Raw genomic sequence first — 26,019 nt, 5'->3', positions numbered from 1 at the left:
TTATCCAGTTATTTGAGAAATCGTGAAGAAATTGCGTACTCTACTGTTTGTGGTGTGTGCAGTTGCTCAGTCTTGTTATAGCTAACAATAGTTCATCAGCATGTAGCAAAGCTAGAAACTGCATGAATATTTCTTGATCGTACAGCTGTGATGGTTTCCGAAGGAAAGAACGAAGATGGAAGATGGATTCCAAAGGCCCAACATCTGATGAGATACACATCACACTCCAATTTTTTACAAATGTATTAGCTGTTCATGGAACACATGTGGGTACTGTGAAGACCATATTCTGTAATTTTGACTGTTTACATATTCACCAAGATGAAACCAAGCTTTATCAGTGAAAAAAACCTTGTCTCAAACAGATGTTCGAGAAACTCTATTGGAGAACAAAGTGTTTCATTCGCCACCACTGTTGGCCGGAGACGTGATCTAGCAGTGTTACTATACACTATTCTGTCACACAAAAAATTACCTTAATTAAAATATCTTTTATAAATTTAACTGTCATTTCTATAAAACAGAAATTATATATATATTAGTATTTAGGTTTTTCTGTTACTGTGTTTTGGTGGTTAAGTTTGTTTTATTTTTTTTTTTTAATTTTATTAGCACAGTGGTCAATATGTTTATGAATTATTTGAATTTTCAAAATATTATTTTATATATATATATATATATATGATTAAAAAATTACGTGGCAGTACTTCAGGAGATGATTTGGAATATTTAGTTATGTTTAAAATTGTAATGTCTTTTTGCCAAATCTGGCCTGTTTTGTTTTGAATTAAAGTTGAGTTTAGAAACTTGTTTTTTTTTATTTACATCAATTTTCTTTGAATTGAAATTCTCTATAAATTTTGCTATAAATTTTTTTTTTGTTTATTGCAATTTAACAAAGCAGACATTCCCAGCCAATGAAAAAGACATTCCTGTAGGTTTGTAAAGTGCTCTATCATAATGATTGTATCGGGCTTTTGTGACAAGGCCATTCTCAAGATAAACAATCTTCCCAAGTAAGATTTGCTAAGGAGAGTGAAAAATGAAGCGGTTTCCAGTCTTCTTTAAGTGCCGTATTGAGCTGCCATATAAAGTATGTTTCAACACACAAAGGTCATTGAAATGCAGTATTATTGATTCTTAAAACACTTTCACTCTTTTCTAACAGGGACTGGCTGTAAAGTAAACATCATTATTCACAGAGAAAGGAAAAAAACAATATAAGTAAAAATTATTCAAAATAGATCAAACATTGATTAGAATAATATAGAAAAAAATCTGTTTTGTTTGATCTAATTAATACAAGTCTACTGTTTTTAATACATTAACAAATTGATAAAAATTTTAAATTTAGTAAAACATTACTAAATACACTTTACTATACGAAAATATACTTCTATCGATGTAGAGAAAATCTAGAAATATAAAATAAGAAATAATTATGTAAAAATAGAAACAATTTATCAGTATTAAATAAAAAAAAAGTAAAAAAACAGTTGCGAATTGGGCGCAATGATTAAGACATAAACCTTTACTAAAGTAAAATATAAGAGTAGCTGTTCCAAATCCTTTGTCTTTATGATACTGTATGAAACTGAAACTGTTTTCTAAACATAAACCTAGACCATCTTCACATCCTCCCTGGTAGTATGTTGTAACATATTTAATTTTTTTTGTTTTCTGAGTACATTATCTATTTTTTCTGCATTTTCTGTTCTTGTGATTTGGCAGTGGCCAGTGTAGGAAAGCGAGTTTCATTTTTATTTTTATGGAGAACTCTTAAAGGCTTCAGTTGCCCCATATTCTTGGGTGAACGATACAGTAATGTCCAAGTGGAGTTATAGAATTACATACAATTTTATACAATTTATATGTAGATTTGGGGTTAGAATGTCAGCAAAATATTGACTTAATTTCTGTATTTTGCAGCATTAGCTCCATTATATGGAAGTTTAAATTCTTATACATTATTCAATTCTTGATAGTTTTGAGATACATAGCAGTAACATGATTATACCTTCCATATTTTTGTTATAAATCACAACACTTCTGGATTTTGAATTGCATTCTGTGTTGATCAATTGAGTTAACCATTTTCTCTGAAGATTTGGAGGAAACGCTTATCACATTCCCTTTATCCCTTTATGTCCCTTGTTAACATTGAATGCTTTTACTGCATTTTAATTCATGTTTGATGTGGGTTGTTTTTTCTCTTCACACTATAATTATTTTTAGGTGTTAATGATGAACTCTTCTAAGTTCTAATTAGTAATAACTAATTAATAAGGACCACTTTATGTATATCCTTGATCTGATCTCAGCATTAATGAAAGAAGTGGCAAATAAGTTTATCAGACTTTACCAGTGTATAAAATTTGGTACTGTATTTATATATTTTAACCCGTATGTACTGATGAAAATCGATGTGATATCACCATAGTTGCATGGCATATGTATTGATGAGCTGAGGACTCATCAATAGGCATATTTTTGGATGGATTATGCTAACTTTCCATGGTGTTATGAAAATATACTGCACGATCGAATGATTAATTTTATAAAACAAATTTTTAAAAGAAGGATCAGAAAATTTAAGATTAGGAGCTACGTGGATGCATTTTCTAATTGACAGGAATCTTCTCTGGATGTCTGGAATAAAAAAAAAAATCATTAAAATTTGTTTCTGTTCTAATATTTATTAATACTGATAACAATTTAACGATTTTTTTCTATATACTCTTATGAACAAAATAAAGAATTAAAAAAATTATCACCATATTGTTTGGTGATCGTGTGAAATATCACATCTTAGTTAAATAGTTTTGCTCTGAAAAATTTTCAACATTTATTTAGTCGTTAAATATCGATAAATAAAAATTAGCTATGTGCAGATACTACAAGTTTTAATTGCAGTTTTTGAGAACTCTAACATTTTAATTAGGCCTATTGAAATAGTAATAAGAAGCATGTTTTACCAAAAACCCAACACCAAGCCATGTTTCATGACCAATAATGTTTTTCACAAATTATTGGGTATCCTTGAAATTACTCTTTATTCACAAATTTTGGGTATTTATTCAAATTTTTACAGATTTTATTTTAATAGTAATATTAGAAAAATACTTTTGAAATAAAGTTTATTAGAAATAATAAAATTAGAACTTTCTTTGTTTAATTTGGGACAATATTCTGGATCTTTGAACATCACAGTTGGTCCTTTTTAAAATGTTTTTAAATTAGATTAACACAAATTACGAAAAGAAACTAACTTTCATCAAAAAAATCAAAAATTATATTTCAGATTATCACTGTTATTAAAAAACAAATATTTGCATTATGACAGATTGTCTAACCGTAAAGAATGTTCTTACATATAAAGATTGACATGATGTAAAGGTCTATAACAGATTTTGAATGTAAGAAAAGCTATATGAATCATTTGGACAAAGGAATCGCCTTTTTTTAAAAATATATACCATGGTTCAGGAAGCACAGCTGTAACAGGGAAAAATTCACATGCTGTTAAAGAACCAACCTGTAGATCTTATCAAAAAAATTTTTCATTTATTTCCTCATATATTTTGTTAAATTTTAATCCAAATTGAGTGTGTTAGTGCACCTCTATCTGTGAAACAATGTATTTGAAATACTACTTAATGTCTGTCTACAAATTAGAATATTGTGAACCCTTACTAATTTACCCGATTGACATTTATCATTTGGTACTCGATTAATTAATTTCAAGCATTGGTGATGCTTGTTAAGTTCCACATGTGTAAAAAAAAAAGTCAAGTTTGAATCTGGTCAATTTTAGTAATTAATTTTCTTATTGGCCGACATCAGAAGATAAAAATCAAATAATAATGTATCTTGTTTGTAAATTATAGTATTTTATATTCTGTTTATTTTAAAAAACTGATTGGTGATATTTTTAAGAGGTAAAAAGCTTTATTGGAATTTTATTATTTAGTGACTGTTACACAAGAAAATGAAGATATTGGAAGTATTCTGTGACACTTATCACTTAACAGCTTAATTTAATAAATATTTATGTAATTGCATCTTAGCAGACTATAATTATTAAAATTAATTTTTTCATTTTTGGTTTTTTTTTTTACTTAATATTTTTTGCAAAAATCTCAACTTTCATTAGGATGTTATTTGTATAATTTATTTAAAAGGTAATGTGAAATATTAAAACTGGAGGTGTATTTTTAACAACTCAGTCACTGATTTAAGCAATTTTTATTCAAAATGCATGGTCAAAGTAGAAGTCTTGGTGGAGTCTATGAAATGTTTGATATTGTTAGAAATATAATTAAAAAAAATACTGGTAGCCATTTACTACATTAAGGATAAAAACCAGCAGTTAAACATTTTTTTTAAATTCTATTTCTAGCAAAGACTAAAAGTAGATGTGAACTAACCCATTATGGGTAATGTGACCCTTGACTGGCATTTGTTCCTTTTACCTTATTTTAAAAACCTGTCTGACCCGGAATTATAGTAAAATATGGTGTCATTTTTTAACTAATTATGTCGTCCTGTTTTCTGCCACTGAATAAAACTTAGAAATTAGAAGTAATAAATTACAGCTCATGGAGAAAATTACATAGGTGTTATTAAAAAAATAAAATGATTGAGGTAAAAAAACACTGCAAAGTAGGTAAACAAAGAATTTAAGTAATAAACCAAATACATTTGACCGATTGAGTGCCCTGGGAAATATTGGAAAGCTCTTCCATAGTCTCTCAAAGCTTCTCCTTTTTTATTAGTTGGGGACAATTTTCTTTTGTAAAATTCATGAATTTTCTGGTGGGCCGCTCCAACCATTAAATCCTTGGTCAATTGGAACTTAGTTGCTTTCTTTATCTGGAAAAAGTAGCTGTATTGGAATTTTCTATCAGTTTTTTTTTCATTTTATTTACTTAACCTTTCATGTAGATTTTAGGCTAATGCCAAAACACTGATACATGCATTCTGAAAGCAAGTGATGCTTATTTCTACACGTTTCCTTTTTTGTTCAAATAATATAATAAATTTCAACACTATCAAAAATTCACAATTGTTCAATTGAATCACAGTTGTTAAATTGACAAAAACAGCTATCACATTTCTTGATCTATTGATATAAGTTAAGATTATATAAATAATGAATTAAGGATTAAGGATTTAAAATCCATTGCATAATTTTGAATGATAAAATTCTGATTCATAAAAAAAGATACTTAAAAAACTTCAAAATATTTATTTTAAATGTGTATTGTATATAATTAATACATTGTTTAAATATTGTCACTAATTATTTTTTGTTAACATTAATTAAAGCAATTTGATTTTGTAGTTTTAGTTTTGCATTTTATTTCATTTTTATCGCTATTCTCTAATTTGTAATGGTTTTTTTAATAGTAAAAAATTCATTACAAGTTAAAAACACATGAAATAGTATTTACAAAACAAAAACCAAAGGAAAGGATTCTTTTATCTTAATTTTGGAATGATCGGTTTATAATAATAGTTGTAGGTTTCGGGTTATAGATACCTCCTGCAGTAAACAAACTCTCCACTTACCTTGTAATAAATGGCAACATTGAATTCCCTGGAGTGTTTGCTTACTGTAATCCCTATATGATAAAAAAAAATTATTAAAAGAAAAAAATAGGTGCAAAATGGTTCATTTGTTACTAAGTTTATCTTAATATTTAATTTGGTGAATTTTGTGGAGTTAGTAGAAGTTCATAAAAATGTAAAATTATAAAAGTTAGATATTTGAAATTTGGCAGATCTATTTTAAAAGTTAAGTTTGACATATAAGACAGTTTTAAAGGAATGAAAAAAAAAGTTTAATTTGAAAAAATTCTGATGCAAGATTTGCCAGTTATAATCGGTCAAATTAAGTCTTCTAAATTTTCACTTAAAAACTGGGTTCTTTTTTGAATTCACCTTTGAAAACAGCAAAATTTTGGATGGTAACCTCTAAATTAAAATTGAATGCACTAAATACTGATATATCAAACATAAAAATATGACAATCCATTTTGGAGTTATTGATCCATAAACTTAATTGCACATCCCGACTCCATAAGGGAAGACATCCTCCATGTAACAGTTTCAGTCGCCATGCCACCCCCTCTGTATCTAGCTCTGATGGTCTTTACTGGAGGTCATCTTCAAAATCTTGGCAAAAGGCATCTCAGCCTTGTTCTTGCCTCAGTCAGGATGCCATTGATGTGAATGCGACATTCTCATTGGTATACTACTACGTACTAGATAACTCTTTAAACAAACAAACAAAACACCACAAGTCTGTCTTTATCAAGACTTAATAGACAACTAGAAGGAACTGAAACCACAACTACCTATCCAAAGTAGGAAAACGTTGAGTTCAACTTTCAACTTTAGTAAAAACACAACACGAAAACAAAAAAACAATCACTAAACATAAAAACATTAAACCAAAAACATAAACCATTAGACAAGACAAAAAACAGCAACAAAACATATAAGGATAAGGCAAATCCAAGCAGATCCTTAATTCTTTCAGCAATCCTTTCCTTTGCCAAGTAAATGAAGAAATTCTCAATGATAGCCCACTTGATCCAGTCCCTTCAATTTACATGGAGATCTAATGCCTACCCAATAATATTGAGCCGACAAACAGTCTCTGTGTTCATTAACTTGTACTAAGGGTATTCTTAAAGAACATGATAGACATTGTCCAACTGTTCGCATTGTGGACACATACCAGATTGGATCAAACGTGTACTGATTCCCCATCAGTAAGCCTTGCGAGGTCAGCATCTTGTTTATACGCAGGTACAGAACCTTTTCAAAGACCTTACCAATAACCGGCAGTAATGTCAATGGCCTATATAATGAACTAACAGAGGGATCCTTGTCCGCCACCTTTAAACAACAATTTTACAATCCCCCTCTTCTAACGTACAGGGAAGTATATCTTCCAAACATCAATTTATTGAAAACTTGTGTGACCACACTCAACCCAACTGAAACCCAACAATAATCTCTGCTATTATTCCATCAAAGCTTTGGGCCTTCCCTACCTAAACTACAGATAGCTTGACACACCTCGGCCTCAGTAATCTCCAAGGACACTGCACCCCTGCAAAACTGAGTGACATCATGCTGCACCTGCAGATTGTATGTAGTCTTTCCAGCTTCACTAATCTGGAGACCGACAGTAAATCGTCAAGTAATCTGTGTAAAATTTCAGATATGTCTGAAATTACACCAAAGCTATCCCATGATCCTATATACTACTCTCCAGGGATCTATGCACAAAGGAATGCCAGGAATCCATCTTTGCAGTCCAGACGTTGTGGAAATATTGAGATCTCCAATCTCTATATTCAACAACAAGAACTGCTGCCATTCCGGTTCATCCTCACGCTGAGATGCTTTCTGTAAATGATAGACAGCACTCTTTAAGGCTGACAATTCTCTATTCCACTATGGTGCGAGCCTCTCTTGACTGGAACTACAGGGAATTGGACGCTTGGTGGTGTCGATGAAAGCCGCCAACAAATTCGCTGCCAGTACCTTCAAATCCAAGACATCCAGACTCCGATTCAAAACCTGAAGCCTGGCTTATGTCGATGTTTGTTCCATGAAACAGCCAATGTCCATCTGCTTTACCTAGTAGGTGGGCATCTCGCCAGGTACATTATATACCTGTAGACTATATTGAGCTTAAAAGCCCTCTGTTAATTCACCGTCATCATCGGTGAAACCCCTATGCCACAAAAGTGACTTAGTGTTCACATCTTCACCAATAAGGATTGGACTAGTGCTAGAGAATCATAGATCCCAGACCTCAAGATGACGATCAGCAGGATCTCTGTACTGAAAATATGAAGCAACATAGATGCTAGTTCTGAACATCCAAACAGACAGCAACAAAATTATTATCTGAGAGCTGCTGAATGAAGAACACTCAAGTTCTCTCTGCACACAGCAGCGGACATACTGTCATAGCCACAACAGAATATCTTCCAACAAGAAAAAGTTGGCAATTCGCCGGACACAACATAGGATGCTGCAACAAAACAACATCCAACCCTTTATGTAAAGCAATCTCACCAAACCCAGTCTGAACAATATAAGCACCCTGTGCATTTAATTGCCCAATTTTAACTACCTAACAATAATGAACTGTAATACATCCTAACAGCTCTCAAATAACAGCCACAATCTTTTACTATTCACAGAGTGCTCATGATCCTTTCGAAGACATCTATAATTTGCAGAAGTCGGACCCTCTGACTTCTTAGGACACTGTTTATGCCCCTTATCCCCACAATGAGTGCCCACTGCCAACGGATGTTTATAGGACTTAGCTCTGTGTCCATACTGGCAACATTTGAAGCATCGCTGAACATCTAAATACTTCTTACAAGAAGAAAAATTAATAAATAACCTGCCCTCAGCAATAAAGCATTTTGAGAGTTCAGGACTCACCTCTAATACACTGTGGTAGCACTTTGCCTCGCACCTACCTGTTTTAAATGACAAACATTCAGCCTTAAAGGATGCTTCTGTCATTTGAGCATTTTGCTCTCTAATGAGAGTCATTAACTCCTCTAACAAATGTCGATCAGTGTCATAAACTACGACCTTGGGACGCCTCTTCTTAGGGGCAATTCTGATGTCTGATTTACCGACCTCAAGGAAGTCAGAGATATCTTTCACTGCCTGTCACCAGTGATGAAAACTAATCCCTTTTTGGTCTCCCTTATATTATGAATTTTCAGGTCCAACCTCTTCTGATGTAAGACGACCTGGAATTCATTCTTGATTTCTTTGCCTGTTTTCTCTGTTACTCCTTCCTTAAGATTTACGAAAAAAAATCTCCGACTGCTTTCAGGACAAACTAGCCTCCTGAATATTTCTGTGTAACGCTTACACCGCTATGGGACAGGAACAGGTACAGAAACAATCTGCTTGACTCTCAACTGCTAATTAAATGCTGTTTACAAGTTCAAGCCGAAGGGCCAGCCCGTGATTCGTCCTTCCCAGAAGAGGAAGAGGAGCCATCAAGCCTTACCCCAGCCAGAACTTCCCCAGGTTTCACCCGCTTACACCTCCTTTTTCCCCCTTATCCCTTGTTTCAGACATTATCTGAATTGGGTGCAAAAGTGATGCTTATCATAAAACAAAAATAAATACAATTTAAATAACTTTGAAATACATACCATCCAATAACAGGTAATGTAAACCAAGTGACCGACCAATAGCAGTCAACATAAACAAACTGACCAACCAGTGGCAAGCCACGTAACAATAAGATGGTTGTTAACAACAGCTGGTTTAAATAAACAACTTGTTTACAAAATCAAAATAAATTGAATTAAATAACTATAAATTATAAGATGAATAACCAGTTAAATAGTTATTCATCTTAAATAAGTCACAACCCAAACCCTCAGAGGCAATTTAAATAAACAACCTACTGAATGGGTAACCTAGATAGCCTAGGCTGCCAGTGTGTTCAAAACACAAAATTAACTAGTAAATAAATTAATCCCGTAAAATACAGTTGAATAATGAAAACAGAACTAACAAGAATCACACAAAACCAAATAACAATATTTATTGAGTTAGTAGTGGCTTAATCTTTTAGTCATCAAAGTACTGACGTGTCTAGTCTTGATCGATTTGAGTAATTAGTGTGAACTAATTTATTTAATGTGATATTAGCTGTTGGCTTGAATTTTTACTTCACATCCTTCTATTTTCCAAGATTTTAGATCCTGAGAAGTTACTGAGATCCTGAGATGTTACTGTTGTTCAACTGTTAGTTTGTAAGAATGTATTTTACTATTTGATTCAGAAGCCTTTAATCAATAGATTCTTATAAATTTAATAACTTTAAATTGTAATATAATGAGATAAATGTTTTACTACATTGATACCTTTGAGATTATATTAGATTATGTTGTAATAATAATATAATAAATTTTTTAACTGTAAAAACCATAACTAATCCTTTTTAAGGGTTTTATTTTGAAGGGTTAATCACAATGTTATTTATTTTTCAAAATTAAAATACTATTTTTTTAGTTACTGTATTAATGTCAATTTACTAATGAAATCTGATTTTCAGATATCGGTGCTTGTGATACGTCTGAAGAACTCGACAAGTTAATTCCTAAAAAAGAGGAGGACTGTGAGATATCATGGAAGATGACACGAGAATTAGCTAGGCATTCTATCTCTTCAAGGAAATCTAGCTGTAAATATTTTCTACATTGTTTGTTATAGGTTATATTTATTATGTGCTAAATGCCCGATATGATTCATCTTCATTAAAAGATTAGAAAAACTTTGTTAATTTAATAATTAATTTGTACAAAATACTGATTCCAATAGACTCGCTTTCAATTTACTTGATAATTGTTATTCCAGTGGACATTTAGGAGATAATTTTGCAGCTTCTTTAATGTAGTTGTTAAAATTCAAAAGGGTTATTCCATTTTAATTCAACAAATTTTCAGAAATTTTATTGCATCACAATTTTTGATTTTGATGAAATTTGGTATTTGATAACTAGGTATACGTATTAACGCCACCACAGCTACAGCTTTATTTAAAAACAAAGTAGTCAATCGGATTTCAGTGGAAAAAACACTGTAATTTTTTGAGTATTTATTTAATAAATTCAGTAATTATTGTAATTATTTATTATTTAAATAATCAAAACACTCCTGCTAATTAAGGTTAACCTGTCAAGGTTAGCCAGCGTAGGTTAAGTTTGGTTAAATTATATTTATAAAATAAATAAATATAAATAACCATTCATTAAAATTAATAAAGAGACCTTTAAATCTATGTTAAACTCTATATCGGCCCATTTTCCACCGAAATCTGATTGACTACTTTGTTTTTAAATAAAGCTGTAGCTGCGGTGGCGTTAATACGTAAGTACCGATAACTATACAAATAACTTGTTGCTCAAAGGGTTGATGAGTAATGAAGGGATAAAAACCACTAAAAACATTGTTCCTTCTAACCATGAACAGTGAATCCAAAAAATTCACAGCATGTATTTTTTCAGATAATAATGTAGGCCTGCTATACAAAATATTTTGATATGTCTATAATAAGATAGCTTATATTCTAGATAGTTTGTTTCTTAAAGTATGACTTGTAACTCACCCAATGTTTAAACACGAAAGTGAATAGATATGCATGGACATGAATGTTTGCATAATCTGGAATGTAAACATTATAGAAGGCTCAGTTACTATTTTGATTTCAGTGTGATATGTTATATTGTTGGTAGCGTTAATACTGTGGTTAGGTAATGTGCACTTGTTTATAAAGTAATTTTATTAGCAGTAAACTTCTCTTTTACGTTATATCTTTTATTTTTTATTTTAGTAATTAGAAAAATTTTTATTTTAGCTGTAGAGAAACTGGGATAAGACAAAGTGTGGTGTAGCTGGTAGTTTTATAATTTATACTAACTGTATCGTTGTTGTAAGAACCCTTGCATTTTATAAAAATGTTTTATGGAGTGTTCAATTGGCATTCACACTTAAACAATATGTCACAAATTGACTTCAGTAGATCTTTAGTATTGGACGATATTTTAGAGTTTGCTGAACAGCAAATAACATTGATATCTTTAAGAAGTGGATGTACTGAAACAGATGATAATATCTATACTTTTCATAAAACTGAATATTTAGATAAATATTTTCATATTAATGGGAAAAGTTGCTTTGACCCATTTAGCTGTTGCACTAAACCGGTTAAGAAATTTCTTTGAGAAAATGTTTGATACTTTCAACAAGCAATCCAAATTTAAAATTAATTCCAGGCAGAGCACTGTGTACAAAATACTTAAATAAAATAACAAAAACCACAAGATGATACAGAAAGCAAACCGGAATGTATATATTTACATTATATTATATTAATATATATAGTATATTATATTATAATATATATTTGAGCCTCAATGTGTTAGTCGAGTCTGTAAATAAAGCTTGTTCAGCACTTGAAATTTCCTCTATTAAGGTTAAAAAATTATTGAGCAGTGCAAAGGAACCAGTTTTAAAAAATAAAGTTACAAAAATAGCCTAGTCATTTGCCAGGAAAAATAAACAATTCCTTTGATTTAAATATTTCTACAGAAGAAACCAGCAGTTTGGTACCACAAAATTATGCTGATTTAGGTAGGTAATATGAAGAATTAATCATTAAAAGATAATATGAAACAGTTACATCAACCCAGGAAAAAATTAATATTTTAAGTTTATTAGCAAGCAGCTGAAGCATTCAAAAAATTCAAGATGAGTTTAGTATTAGTCAGTATTTAGCTCATCAATCTAAACAGTTAGTTAAAACAAGTGGAATTTTGCCGCAAATCAGCAAAAAGAAACTCAGTCATGAAACTGAAGAAAATGTTAAATGTGTCCAAGATTTTTACCAGAATTATGAGCACAGCCGAATGATGATAGGCAAGAAGGATTGTGTCTCTGTGCTGACTGGAAGAAAATTAATATTCTAAAAAAAGATTATCTTATGTAACATAAAAGAATTGTACAACACAGGCTTCAAACATTCAAACAATAACATAATTTAAAAATTGATTTTTCAAAATTTGCTAATTTAAGACCTAAATTTTGTGTTCTGGCTGGTGGGTCAGGTACTCGCTCTGTTTGTGTGTGTGTCACCCACCAAAATGTAAAACTTATGTTATCTGCTGTAAAAATGAAATATGATTATAAAATTCTCCTTTCAACCATGGTATGTGATATCGAAAATGAAACGTGTATGCTGTTACAGTGTGAAAAATGTCCAGGCACTAATGATGTGCTCAGATTACTGGAACAGAGCTGGGATGATTTTGATTCTGAAATTATCTTCAAACAGTGGGTTTCTGTTTACTGTTGTGAACTAACTACTTAAATCCTTCCATTTCAAGAGTACTTAGATAAACTTACTAAAAATTTAAATAATCTAAAAAGGGATCATGATGTTGCAAAGAAACAAGCTAATTTCCTCAAAATTAAAAAAGAAAACTTGTTTGAGGTGAATGTATTGTAATGGAAGACTTCTTTCAAAATTTTCCTTTTGTGATACAGGATAAAGTCCAGTCATATCACTGATCAAAAACTTATGCCACAGTACATCCATTTCTCATATATTTTAAAAAAGAAGGAAAATTACAAAGCCAAAACTATTGTGTGATTAGTGAATAGTTGAAGCACAATATTACATCATTTTTCTGCTTCAAAAACAAAATTAAGTAAAGTAAAAACACTGTTTCCACAAGTTAAACCATTTTTTATTTTTCTGATGGTTCCTCAGCTCAGTATAAAACAAAAAAATTTATAAATTTGTTTTACCAGGACATTCAAAATCAAATTTTTACACCTTCTGAAATGTACAATTATTGCAAAGACAATATTAAAAATATAACATTTATTTTCTGCTCTAATAAAGATGTTCAAGAGACTGAAGAATACCTCAGTTCTTGTTATCAGGTAATCATAACAGTCCTAGAAACAAGAACCTTTCACAGTTATGATCCAACAAGTCAGAAATGTATTCTGAAAGTCTGAGTGACCTCTGAATCAGAAACGTTTACGTTAGTACACAAGGACATTAATGTTTTTGAATTGCTTTATGGGTTTACCAAAGCCAGAATGTAAAAATTATGTCTGCTGCCTATACGATGGCAAGTGGTGGTTAGGCGAAGCCATTGAAGTGAAAATAAAGAGGAATATTGATTATTAATTTTCCTGGTACGTCATTCAAGAAATATTTGAGGGATAATCAAATGTGGGTTCAACTGGAAAATATTTTAAAGATTATCATACCTTCAGAGTTTTTCCTATCAACTACTAGAAGAGGACACAACATTTACACTAGATATGAATGAGGACTTATCAGTTCTACTTAATAAAAAAATGACAGGAGCACTAAGTTATGTTAGTTAAGTTTGTTATCAAAAAGATAACTTATTCATAACTTCCATTAGCAGGAGTAAAATAAGTTAAAAGTGAATTGAACAACTTGTTCATATATTTGAATTGTTTATCATATCATATTGTAATTATTATTTATCTTTCTGTACTGACTATTTACCATTTTGTAATTGACTATTTATTAATTATCAGTTTATTCATTCTAATGACTTTAGTTGTAATTTTTATAATCTGAAAAAAATACATGTTATCAGTATATTGGATTTGCTGTTTATGGTTAAAATGAACTGCGTTTTTAGTGGTTTTGCTGGCTTCATAACTTATCAACTTCTTGTGTAACAAAACAAATTTTATATGGTTTTAAAGTAAATAAAGGGTACTTACTGCTGTAACATATCAGATTTGTGCCACCTGTCCCATATGTGGTTTTTGAGTCCCAAAAATGAGACATTTTCAAAATCTTATGATTTGGTGGCCATTTTTTTTAATGAAGGGCACTCAGTAACAGTCCAATTTTTTTTACGCATATTATTAGTACCTAAAAGTTAAAAGGTAAAAAACGGGCCTGTTATCCTAAGCCCTTCATTATTTATTTTGGGCCCAAAATTTGAAAAAAACAATTTGTAAATGTAAAATTGGTAAACGTTACAAGATTTGGTTATGTAACAAAATGAATTTTGAGTACACTAATCTGAAGTTCCATCTTTACTCTTTCCTAAAATCTTTTTTGACCTTCTGTATGATGTAAAATAAGAATGCTACAGCTCATGGAAAAAAGTGATGAAAATAGCTATTTTTACCTGTTTGCGAGTTAGAAATTAGTTTTCTAGCTCAAGAAAACATTTTTTTTAAATATAAAGCTACTACAAGGTGGTTAGTTATACATCAAATATCATCAAAATCAGAAATATTGGTGCACTGATCATTTGTTGAATTAAAATGGAATACCCAAAAGTGGTTTTGTGAAATAATTGTCGATCGATTGCAAAATTATAAGGTGGAAAAGTAGATCTGTAATTATAAGCAGAAAGCAGATCTAATCACCATCTTATGTTCATGAACTTATTCATAAAAATGTAAACTTTAGTGAAATTGTGCTAATTAATTATACTTTTTAACATCTTAAATTAATGAAATTAAACATATTAATCCTGCATTAGGAAAATATGGCATGATTTTGGAATCTTTTTCTAGAGATAGATTTTGTGCATATTAGTAGGATAATTGAAACAAATTTTTTACATATGTTTTTGTGTACATTTTTTAATAGACTTCAAAATAAGTAGAGATTCCTCTCAGATAATTTTCTGGATGTTGATGAAAATTTTGACCTTTTTTGTTATTTATTTTTGAAGAAAATTTTAACATTTCATTTTTAATTATCTTTTTAGTTAAAATTAAGTTAATGATTATTTTAATGTTTGAACAAAGTTTTTTTCAAAACCTAGAATGTTTCTCCAAATTTCACAGTAAATATCTTGGTTAAGATTTTCTTTTCTTTTTGGGGAGTTTAAAACAAAATATCAAAATAATAGTTCTTTTTTCTTTTAAAAAAAACCACCTCATTACAGAAAAAAACCTGCATTGCAGTATTTGTATTAAGAGAAAAAAACTTGCAGTTTTGCTGAATTTTTCTAAAATTTCATTCAGCTTTATTTAACTGCTTTTCCGGTTTTGCAAATTATTTTATTTTATTTATTTTTTATTAAGAGTAAATAGTAAAATAACCTTCAAAAGGTAATAAAAATTAGCAAAACTGTACTCCATTTCACTGTTTGTAAATTATATTTCAGAGATTCCTCAAATTATTACAACACAATGATTTTAATAAAAAAAACAAAAAAAAAAACAAAATTAATCTTTTACTTGTGGGAAAATAATCAATTGTTGATTTAGAAAAAAAAAACAGCTATGATGTTTCGAGTCGATGTATTGGAACAGTAAAAGTTAGTAGACTGTTGTAGTCCTTTTGTAAGGGTGTTATGTACTCTCTGAATTATCTATGACATTTGAAAACTATGCTCCAGCTGATAACTTGCCATTTGAGAGAAAAAATTGTCAAATCATTGTTTGGATCAGTAAATATTTTATAGAACTAATACTTTAAGACTCTTATAGTAAAGATTTAAAAAACTATTTGTGCCTGTAGGATGGGTCATTTGGAGGGAAACTTTTTTTAAATTTATACATCGTGACAAAAAACTTTAAACAGTATTATTGCATCAAATATTACTAAAAAGTATACTTAGCTGACACTGTATAACATTCACTGAATCTTTGGCAGTAGTGCTCTAAAGATACTCCAGTTAGTTTTATAACTATTTTTCAAGTGGTTAAACTTAGGTATAAAATGATTTTTTGAGAACAAAATCAAAGTGATGTCAATTAATTATTTTTTGTTTTCTGTGTGCATTGGTACGTACATCACTAAAATGGTGAGAAAGTTTAAAACAGTATTGCCAAGAAGTTCTGTGATGTTTTTTATGATTCTGTGTTAGTAAACAGATTAGGAATTGATCCTTTTTATTGCAATGGATCAGCTCTTTGGGACAAAACCAGAAACTTCATTAATGACACTGTTTATGCCAATTTGTTGCACAGTTCAGAATTTATTGACTGCATTCAGTTGTCTTGCTCTCTGGTTATGATTTACTGTGAGTTTGATCATTCCCCAAGCTGAAAACTGTACTTAAATTAAACTGTTATGATTTGAGAGCCGAGAGAACATTATAAGCTTGTTAGGTGAAAGCCATTGCGTTTTTTGTTTAGGGAAATTTTGGGACTAAAGATGTTTAATAACAGTAATCATATGTTGCTGGACATGATTGTTAGAATGGATTGTAAAATATTTTCATTTTAATTTAATATAGTCAGGTACATTTTGAACAGATCTTTTTGTTGATAGTCAGATGTTTCTTTCATTTTTAATAAGGTCTGGCGTATTTGATAATTTTTGTTCACCCACACAAAAAAAAGAAAAACCTCCTAATTGGACATTTGTTTGTTGAAAATATCAGGGTCGTTTGGAAAGTTCCTGGCTTGACAGGGAAAACATAGTTTTCAAATTTTTTATTTTTCAACATAGTCATCTTATACATTTGGACAAATGACTTTGTAACTTTTTTTAATACCCTCATTACAATGAGAATTTGTCCAACTCTGGAAAATAAGCAGTCATCTCGGCTTCAACCTCATCATTTGAATCTTTGTTCAATGAGCCGTTTCTTCAGGTTAGGAAGAGAAGTAATCGCTGGAAGCCAAATATAGCGCGTGTGGGAAGCATTTTGAAGTGTAGCTCGTGAAATTTTACAGCAACTTGAGATGTGTGTGCAGGTGCATTATTATGGTGAAACTGCACTTTCTTTTTTGGCTAGCTGTAGATGTTTAACTTGAATCTCATCCTTCAGTCGGTTTAGCAGTGAAGCATAATACTTCCCGGTGATGGTCCTGCTTTTTTCCAGGTAGTTATGAGCACTGTACCAGGAGAATCCCAAAAAACTGTAGTCATGATTTCCTGAAGGTAGAACTGTTTTTGCTTTCTTTGGCGCAATTTCACTTGCTCCTACCTGCTGTCTCTCTTTCTCTGCTGTGTATTGGTGAATTCACATTTCATCTATGTTATAATTTCAAAGAAACAGGAAAACTGTGTTAAAGTCTTAAACACCCTTGAATGCATTTTTTTGTCAACAGTTTGTCAAACAAATGCAGCACCCATCGAATATTGACCCATATTCAGAACATTGTGTAAAATATAGTTTACACAATCTGTTGAGATGTTGGCAATGTCAGCAAGCTTGTGTACCTTCAGTCAGCAATTATTTAATATGTCATTATGGTTTTTTGTGAATATTTCATCTGTAGTAGTGATTCTTGGCTACCCTGAACATTCATCATCTAGAGTAGATGTATGACTGCATTTAAATTCAGCAGCTTATATTTTCTGACAAAAACTAAAGGGAAGAATCCTTTAAAATAGAATTAACTTTTTTTTAAGTCTGTTGGGATTAAATTTTTTAAATAAAAGTACATATAACAGCTCGAATTTCAATTTTATCCATTTTTCAGAAAATATTAAAACTTGTTTGCTTTATTCGTTCCCCACAAACAAAGAACTAAACACTTCTTGAATCTGAAACATCTAAAGGATCATGCTGGACAAGTATTGCAGTCATTCGGTCATACTCGGTTATCTGTACATAAGATCAAGAACCTTGTGAATGACACTCATAATATATACATTAAGAAGTGAACTTAACTACCAGAGGTTTTAATTTATTTACTAATGTCGATTGATTATTTTTCTTTATCTTGCATTTCTGTTTCAGTAACATCTTCAAGAAGTACAAATCACTGTCTTCTGAAGCCACAAATCAATAAAAACATTAATCTGAAATTGGTTCAGGAGACTAATGATGAATCTGATAAAATTAAATCTAAATCTGCCAACAAATATACTCGGTATGTTTTGTGATCATTTATAAACATTATGGATTATTAACCTGTGTAGTGCTATTTTAAAATAAAGTTACACAATGTTATTAATTTTTTATTGTCAAAGAGAACTAATTTAACCTGATAAATGGTTTTTTCAGTCATGAGTTATTAGCATTAAGTGTTTCATAATATTGGTTGAAAATATTTTGATATGAGGAAAAAAAATTAAATTAACAAAAGAATTAATGTAAACTAAATTTAAAATTGTTTTGTTTCATATTAAAAATTAATGTTTCTTTCCACAACTTGTCAGCAATTACAATATTATCAAAAATAAAATATATTTGTTGTGTAATTTTTTTTTGGGATATTCAGCATTTAAAACTTCATAAAATATATTAAACTAGACCTTAGTTGTTTAGTTAATTGATTACATATGGAATAATGTCTGGAAGAGAAAGGAGAATCATCTGTAAAAGAGCGTTGCAAAATCATAGTTAATCAAAAGATTAATCTTTATTGAAGATTAAAGTACACTAATTAACATAACTTTTGTGTCTTAACGTGTGATACATGAAACCAATTTGTTTTGTAAAATGCTAACAAAGAATCTGAAAACAAAATTTTTCCATCACTCCATTTTTTTGAAAAATTTAAATTTTGAAAATTGTTGATATATTTTATGATGCATGATGTACTTTACTTTACGTTTATGATGCATGTACTGATGACTTTATGTACTCAGTATATATTTTTAATGCTATTAATCTGTTTGCTAACTCTGAAACAGTAACTTGAGTCATAAAACAAACATCACATATGACCATAAACAGATGAGTTCATAAACTTTAGGAATGGCACCTTTTCATTGATTGCTCAAAGTGTAGTTTAAAAGCAGTGTCTGTACCAGTCTATTTTGGAATTAATATGTCGGAAATTATATAATGTTATGAAAACTGTTATTGAAAAAGTAAATAAAGTTGGAATGTGTGGAGGTTTAAAAGTAATAGCTCTTAGGCATTACAATTACGGTATACAAAATATTGGTGTTTTATTTGTGAATGGACAGCTGAGCTAGGCATTATGTGATAATCCAGAGGAAGAAATGTGAGAATTAAACTCCTGGGGAAAAGAATATTATTTATTCATGAGCCTCTAGTTAAACCAGAAAAAAAAATTTTTATTTCTCCTTCATATCAAACTGGGATTAATAAAAAATTTGTAAAAGCTATAAAGAAAGACACTTATTGATTCTTGTTCATGAGGTAGAAATTCCCAAAGTTACTGAAACCGTTGACCTACAAATGAGGGAACCGGTCAGAGAAAAGTTTAACTGTATGTTAACCAATGTAGAACTAACTGCTTTTAAAGATGCATAGTGTTTAAAGAGTCTTGTTGAAAATTTTCTGGGTATTCATAAATCACAAAATTACCAGGATATTGTAGATAAACTGATAAATTCTTAGAGTTATGGGATGTAATGCCACTAAAAGTCTATCCCCTGCACCCGCATCTGGATTTCTACCTGCCAAACCTTTGGGCAGTGAGGAGTGATGAACATGTTGAACATTTTCACCAAGATATTTCAGTAATGGAGAACCGTTACAGAGGCAAGTGTAATGTTAATATGCTAGCTGATTACTATTGGACTTCAATTTAAGTGTACCAAAAAAACAAAAGCATCTACCTAAGAAGTTTTAATTTAGGTACATGATATCCCACGACATTAGTTATTAACTATTCTTTTTAAACTGAGGGTGACAGAAAGAGTCTATTTATAGATATGTAATCTACGCAGACAAACAGTGCAGTGAAAGTTACTGCTCTTAGAGAAACTAAAAAAGTTTTATTTTGTATATCAGTGGTATTGAAATAAACTTATTATGGCACACTTTAAATTAAAGTTAGACTGGCATATTATATAAAAATTTATGAAAGTTGGTTACTGATAGAAATGCAATATAAACTTATAAAATATTAATAGGTAACATCAATTATAAAAAAATATTGCATAAAAATTTAATGGAACCTGGAAGAAAAAAAAATGGAAGTAGAAGAAATGGGATATGGGAGATAGTATCAAGTTAATATTTTGGCAAAATAAATAAATTATTTTTAGTTGCAAAGCAGTACATGCCTGCGGTTATAATAAAATAGCTAGAAATACTTTTTAGAGAATAAAAATTTGTTTTAAAAAAAGGCATATTGAAATTGTCATTTTGTTCAAAAGTTACAGAGAAACAAAGAATTTCTTTAACTTAATTTTTAAACAATATTAATGCTCTAAAAATTAAAATATAATTTAGAGACTTTTTCAAAAGAGTTATAAAAATTTATTTTTATTTTTAGATGATGTCTAAATACAGGCTGAGAACAAAACAGTGCTGAAATAGGTATAACTGTGGGTGACACGGGGAATGCTGGTTCTGAATTGTTTACACTGTCTCCAAATTGAAACAATAAATTATTTATTTTAAATTAAACTTCTGTAGATTTTACTAGAATACATTTTTATCTATCATACAGTTTTAGGGAAAATGCTTATTTTTGTTTATAGTTTACTGTACATATGTTTTAAAACATTGTGTAAAGAGGATGTTGTCAGTGGCAGTGTACATTTTTGTCTAAAATTGCTGACTATAGTATAAATAGAGATTTACTATTACTTTAATTTATATTTGAGGGCTATCTGGGAAGTAACTTCATCATTGTGGTTGTTGCTAGCCTGACTCTGTATGCATTGAGGTGCGATACATTAAAGACTATGTTGCGTCTTGTTGATTTTTTACAAGTGTTTAAAATGTGTGCTGGTATAGAAAAATCTCCTCCCGGTTGTGAAGTGAGATCAGTTATTAGATTTCTTTTGGGAAAAACTACAAACTATTGAGAACTGTTTGATGCTTATGGGAAAGGTAATGTGTGAAGGTGTAATGAAGCAGTGGTTTCATCATGTTTAAAAATGGTCGTTCAAATGTTCACCATGAAAAAGCATGTGGTTGGCCTAGTGTTCTGTCTGGCAAACTGGTAGCGAAAGATGAAAAGGTTTGTGTTAATCGGTGCTTTACTATAACATTACTTTCATTTCAGTTTATGAAAATTGCCCATAGCCTTTAACATGAAGTTATGAAAACTTTGGGTTTTCATAAGTTTTGCACTTCATGGGTTCTAAAAGTGGGTGAAAAACCAGGTGGCAGAATTTTTTGATGAAGGTATACAAAATCTCATCCATGTACATGACAGGTATCTCAATTTATTTGGTGACTACATAGAAAAGAGTTTGAGGAGTATTTTCAAATTGCTTTAATGGATCTTTTTTCCAATAGCTGTTTTTTGTGTATATCAAAATGTAAGTTACTTTCTGAACAGCCCTTGTATAATTCAGGTTAATAAGTAATCTAACAAACTGGATTCTCAAAATAGAAAGGTATATTTACCTTGATCTCAATCCTTTGTTTAAAATGAACTGTTCTAAATTTACAATGCATGGCAAAAATGGAACAACTTTTTTTTGTACCAAAATTAAAAAAATATATATTAATTTGAATAGTACAACTTTAATGCATTATTTTCCTAATCCAGTTCAAATGCAAATTATAGTTGTTAATTTATTATGTTTTCATAGCTGTTTTATATATATGTACATGCATATACACATTACACAAACTCACATGAGGCTTAAACCTACCTTATGTATAACACATATGCAGATTGCATGTGCATGATTTAATACACATGGTGTAATGTTCATCGCAGTGTAACAACTATTACACTGTGTACATGGTTTTATTTTAATGAAGCAGTGTATTGTTAATTTTTAATATTTTAATTTTAATGTATAACTTAATAAAATAAATCCACTTATGACTGAGGATGGAGGATCCTGTGAAAGTACTATCATGTAAAATTAGGTAAGAAATGTCTTTTCTCAGTTGTCTGTATTAGGTGGTTTATGTTATTAGAATTTAAAATATATTAATTATATATTGATGTACATTTTTAGTGGTAAGATGTCATCCATTGTTTGTATTACTGTTAAATCACAGTTAAAAATCATAATTTTAAAACCTTTGTTAAGAGATAACAATTAAAGAGTGTTAATTTCTCTACTGACCAGTAGGGGGTTCTGGCCTCTTCAGTCACTAGGTTAGTCGGGTCTCTCCACTCATTGAGTTAATATGTATCATGTGAATTTACTAGTTTATAACAAATTTTTATTGCATTTTTAATTACTACAGTCATGCTGTGTTTACATACAAATCAAATTTAAGACTCTTCTGTACGTGTGCATTTTGTAATTTATCTAAATGCTTTCAATATCTATCATCGGACAATATAATGTATTCATTTAATTCAATAAACATTATTACAGTTTACTTATAATTCAACAATTATTTACTACCTCAAATATTCTTAACAATTGCAATCCTTGGATGATTCAAGGAAGGTTGTTAACAATTACAAATATAATTTTCATTATATTGGTTTTAATTTTTTTGTTTTATTGCAGGGAATCGTTTAATAAAATAATAAACCCGTTTGATGGTGAAAGGTACAGTGTAGGTTCAATTACAAGTGAAGAATTTACTTCGGGAGAAAATGTTGCTTCTAGATTATTAAAAGATGAAGTTGCTTGGATGAAAGAAAAAGCTGAAATACCTGTTGTAAATTATGACAAATCATTGTCTGGCATTTATCCTGATGATCGGCTTAGGTATGTTAACTGAGTTTGTTTATTAAAATCTAGATGCATGAATGTATAGTCTAATTCTTTTTTTGTAGTTTTTAATGTTTACTTTTGGTAATTATTTAATACAAGTTGAAATTTAGAAAAAATCTATATACAGAGTGTATCACAAAGTTTTCCTGAGACTTTCATAACCTACTCTACTTGTGACAGTAATGGAAAAAGTTAATGTAAACATATGTCCTAAACTGCTTCGTTTGTGGATTATAGCTAGTAAAAGATATCACTCTTAATTTTAAATACACCATTGAAATGAGGTCATACTGAAATTTTTGCGACATAAATTAAGGAGCAGAATTAGTGATTTCTTGTGGTTATTGAACTAAAAAATTGAATAAAGTAGTTCCCAGAATCTTATCTGCAATAGTTTTTGAGAGATCTGGTGTGAAAACCAATAAATTTGGGTAAAAAACCTTGTTTTTTTTATATTTGACGTCCAATAACTTTGTTAAAAGGGTAATTAACATATAAAACTTTTAATCAAAACTTGTAGAGAATTTAATTCTGAACAAAGTGCGCTAAGGTAAGTTGAATAAAACAAAGAGAAGTTAGAAAAATTCTAATTTTATTTAAAAACTGTACATTACCACATTTTTCTAAAAAGTACTTATTTAATGTAAAAAAAAAATCAAATACTTTTTTAGTGATGTGAAAAATTTGTAAACAGAATTTACTGTTAAAAAAAAACAAAAAAAAAACTGGAAATTACACAACAAAATTGTAAAATAAAAATCAATAAAAATTACTTGACAATAATTTTTTTAGTATTGACAGAAATAAAATAATTTTGAAAAATTATTATTTTTATTATTGATTATTATTTACGTTGGCAATAAAGTAACAGCTGGTCAGCAATATGCATTACTCTGTTAGTGTTTAAATCATTCTCTAAGATACATTCAATATATCAGGTACTGTGAATTGTGCTGTCGTTAGCGAAGGTTTTCTAAGAATTTTAGTGATAATTCTATAAATTCATTTTGGGTGTGTGTAATGGCAATGCTGCAACGGTTGCAGTAGAATATGAAATAAGTTTTCAGACTTGCAGGATTCCAGATCCCAAAACAATTAGTGCAACTTTTCTCAATTCTTGAGAAACAGGTTCACTACCTAGTATTCGCACCAGCTACGAACAAATCTGCCCACTATGACATTGTTACTGATGAAATTATTATATATGCAGTTCAGCCCAGTCCAAGCGTCATTACACAACCTCTTTCTAAGCGGATTGGAGTATCGCATTTGATGATGGTTTGGCGGACACTTAAACAAAATAAGTTTTATCTTTATCATAAACAGCCAGTACAATATCTACACCCAGGAAACGATTCGCTTTGCTTGGAGTTCTGCAACTGGTGAAATACAAATTGACAACTCTACAGGTATATTTTGAATACCAAAGAGATAAATTTCACTCAAGATGACATCAACTTACACAATTAACATACAGGGCAGAAGTAAATCCCCATGAAACGGTGGAAGGGAATTTTCAACACCAGTTTAGTGTCAGTATATGGTGCAGCCTTCTTCGCAATTACCTGTTCATATTACCTGACTGCTTAAATGCGTACGTCTACTTGCACTTTCTTCAAGAAGAATTGCTGCAGCTGGTTGAAGATGTTTCTCTAGCACATGATGGTGCGCCTCCCCACTTCTCTCGTGCCATTTCCATCAATTTAAATCATCATTTCCCTGAGAAATGGAGGTTCACATTGCTGGTCACCAAGATCGCTTGATGTAACACCTTTAGATTTTTGCATCTGGAGATGTATAAAATACATTGTATACAAAACAAAAATACATTCTTGTGAGAAATTAATTATCCGCATTATGGATGCGGCTGAGCAACTGAAGGAGAGCTCTGAAAAACTAGAATGAGCAACAAATGCAGTATAGAGGCATGTCAAGAAGTGTGCTGAAAATGGCACGCTCATTTTTGAAAATTTATTATAAACTGGAATATATAATGCACTTTGGTCTAATGTATTGTTTCTAAATAAAATACTAATTTTTTTAACTTTTTTTTATTTTATTCAACTTATCTTAAAACCATTTTATTCAGAATTAGATTTTCTACAAGTTTTAAATGCAAGTTATTGTATGTCAAACATAAATGATGTTTTTTACCTCTATTAATTGATTTTCACCCAAAATTTCTCAAAAAATACTGCAGATACAGTTCTGGTACCTATTTTATTCAATTTTTCAGATAAAAAACCATAAGAAATTGCTAATTCTGCAACTTAATGTCTAAAAATTTCACTACAACTTTATTTAACGTTGTAGCTGAAATCTGAATGAGATCTTTCGTTTCCACCACCATAACTTGCAAACTAAGCATTTTAGGACATATGTTTATATGAACTTTTTTCATTATTTTCATGAGTAGAATATGTTATGAAAGTCCCGTGAGAACTTCATGATACAACCTGTGTATGGGCAGGGAGAAAGTCCTTGGTGAATTGCTGATTGCTATTCCATTTCTCAGATAGCTAGGAAGTTGAAATTTCAAATAGATCCCTAAGTGTTAGAAACAAAAAGCATAAAGCCTGTTTTTAAAGTTAGGTCTCCTTTGAATTTGCCGCCTATGTATGTGATGGCCCGTGTATGTGATGGTGGCCCCTATGTATGTGAAATAAATGGCCCGTGTGTTGCTCAGTTATTTCAATCAGTATATAGCTGTTAGAAAAAATAGATTAGTCAATTTGTTATTAGTTGTTATTCATCCATTTATGAGTGCTAAAATTTGTGATCCTGCTAAGTTTGAAGTAAGGAGCAATAAGCAATGCAGTAAATAAATCTCTAGCTAAAATTCTCAGGAAAATTTTTAATGTTTGCAGCCTGAATATTATGAAGTGATGCCAAAGTAAGATGGTGGTGCTA

The 26,019-nt window shown here is 30.3% G+C and overlaps 1 protein-coding gene across 4 annotated transcripts in view; it reads left to right on the top strand.

The window, feature by feature from the left end:
* spd-2 (centrosome assembly protein spindle defective 2) overlaps positions 1-26,019 on the top strand; it is a 133,805-nt gene that overhangs the window by 10,196 nt on the left and 97,590 nt on the right. For all 4 annotated transcript variants that reach the window (XM_075378384.1, XM_075378382.1, XM_075378383.1 and 1 more), the window contains 3 exons: positions 10,124-10,252; positions 18,284-18,416; positions 22,900-23,103. In XM_075378384.1, coding sequence (XP_075234499.1) covers positions 10,124-10,252; positions 18,284-18,416; positions 22,900-23,103 — 466 coding nt within the window. The remainder of the gene's footprint in view (positions 1-10,123; positions 10,253-18,283; positions 18,417-22,899; positions 23,104-26,019) is intronic.

This window comes from Lycorma delicatula, chromosome 11 (genome assembly GCF_047948215.1).
Source record: "Lycorma delicatula isolate Av1 chromosome 11, ASM4794821v1, whole genome shotgun sequence".
NCBI classification, from domain to species: Eukaryota; Metazoa; Arthropoda; class Insecta; order Hemiptera; family Fulgoridae; genus Lycorma; species Lycorma delicatula.
This window is presented reverse-complemented; position numbering and strand designations above follow the sequence as displayed.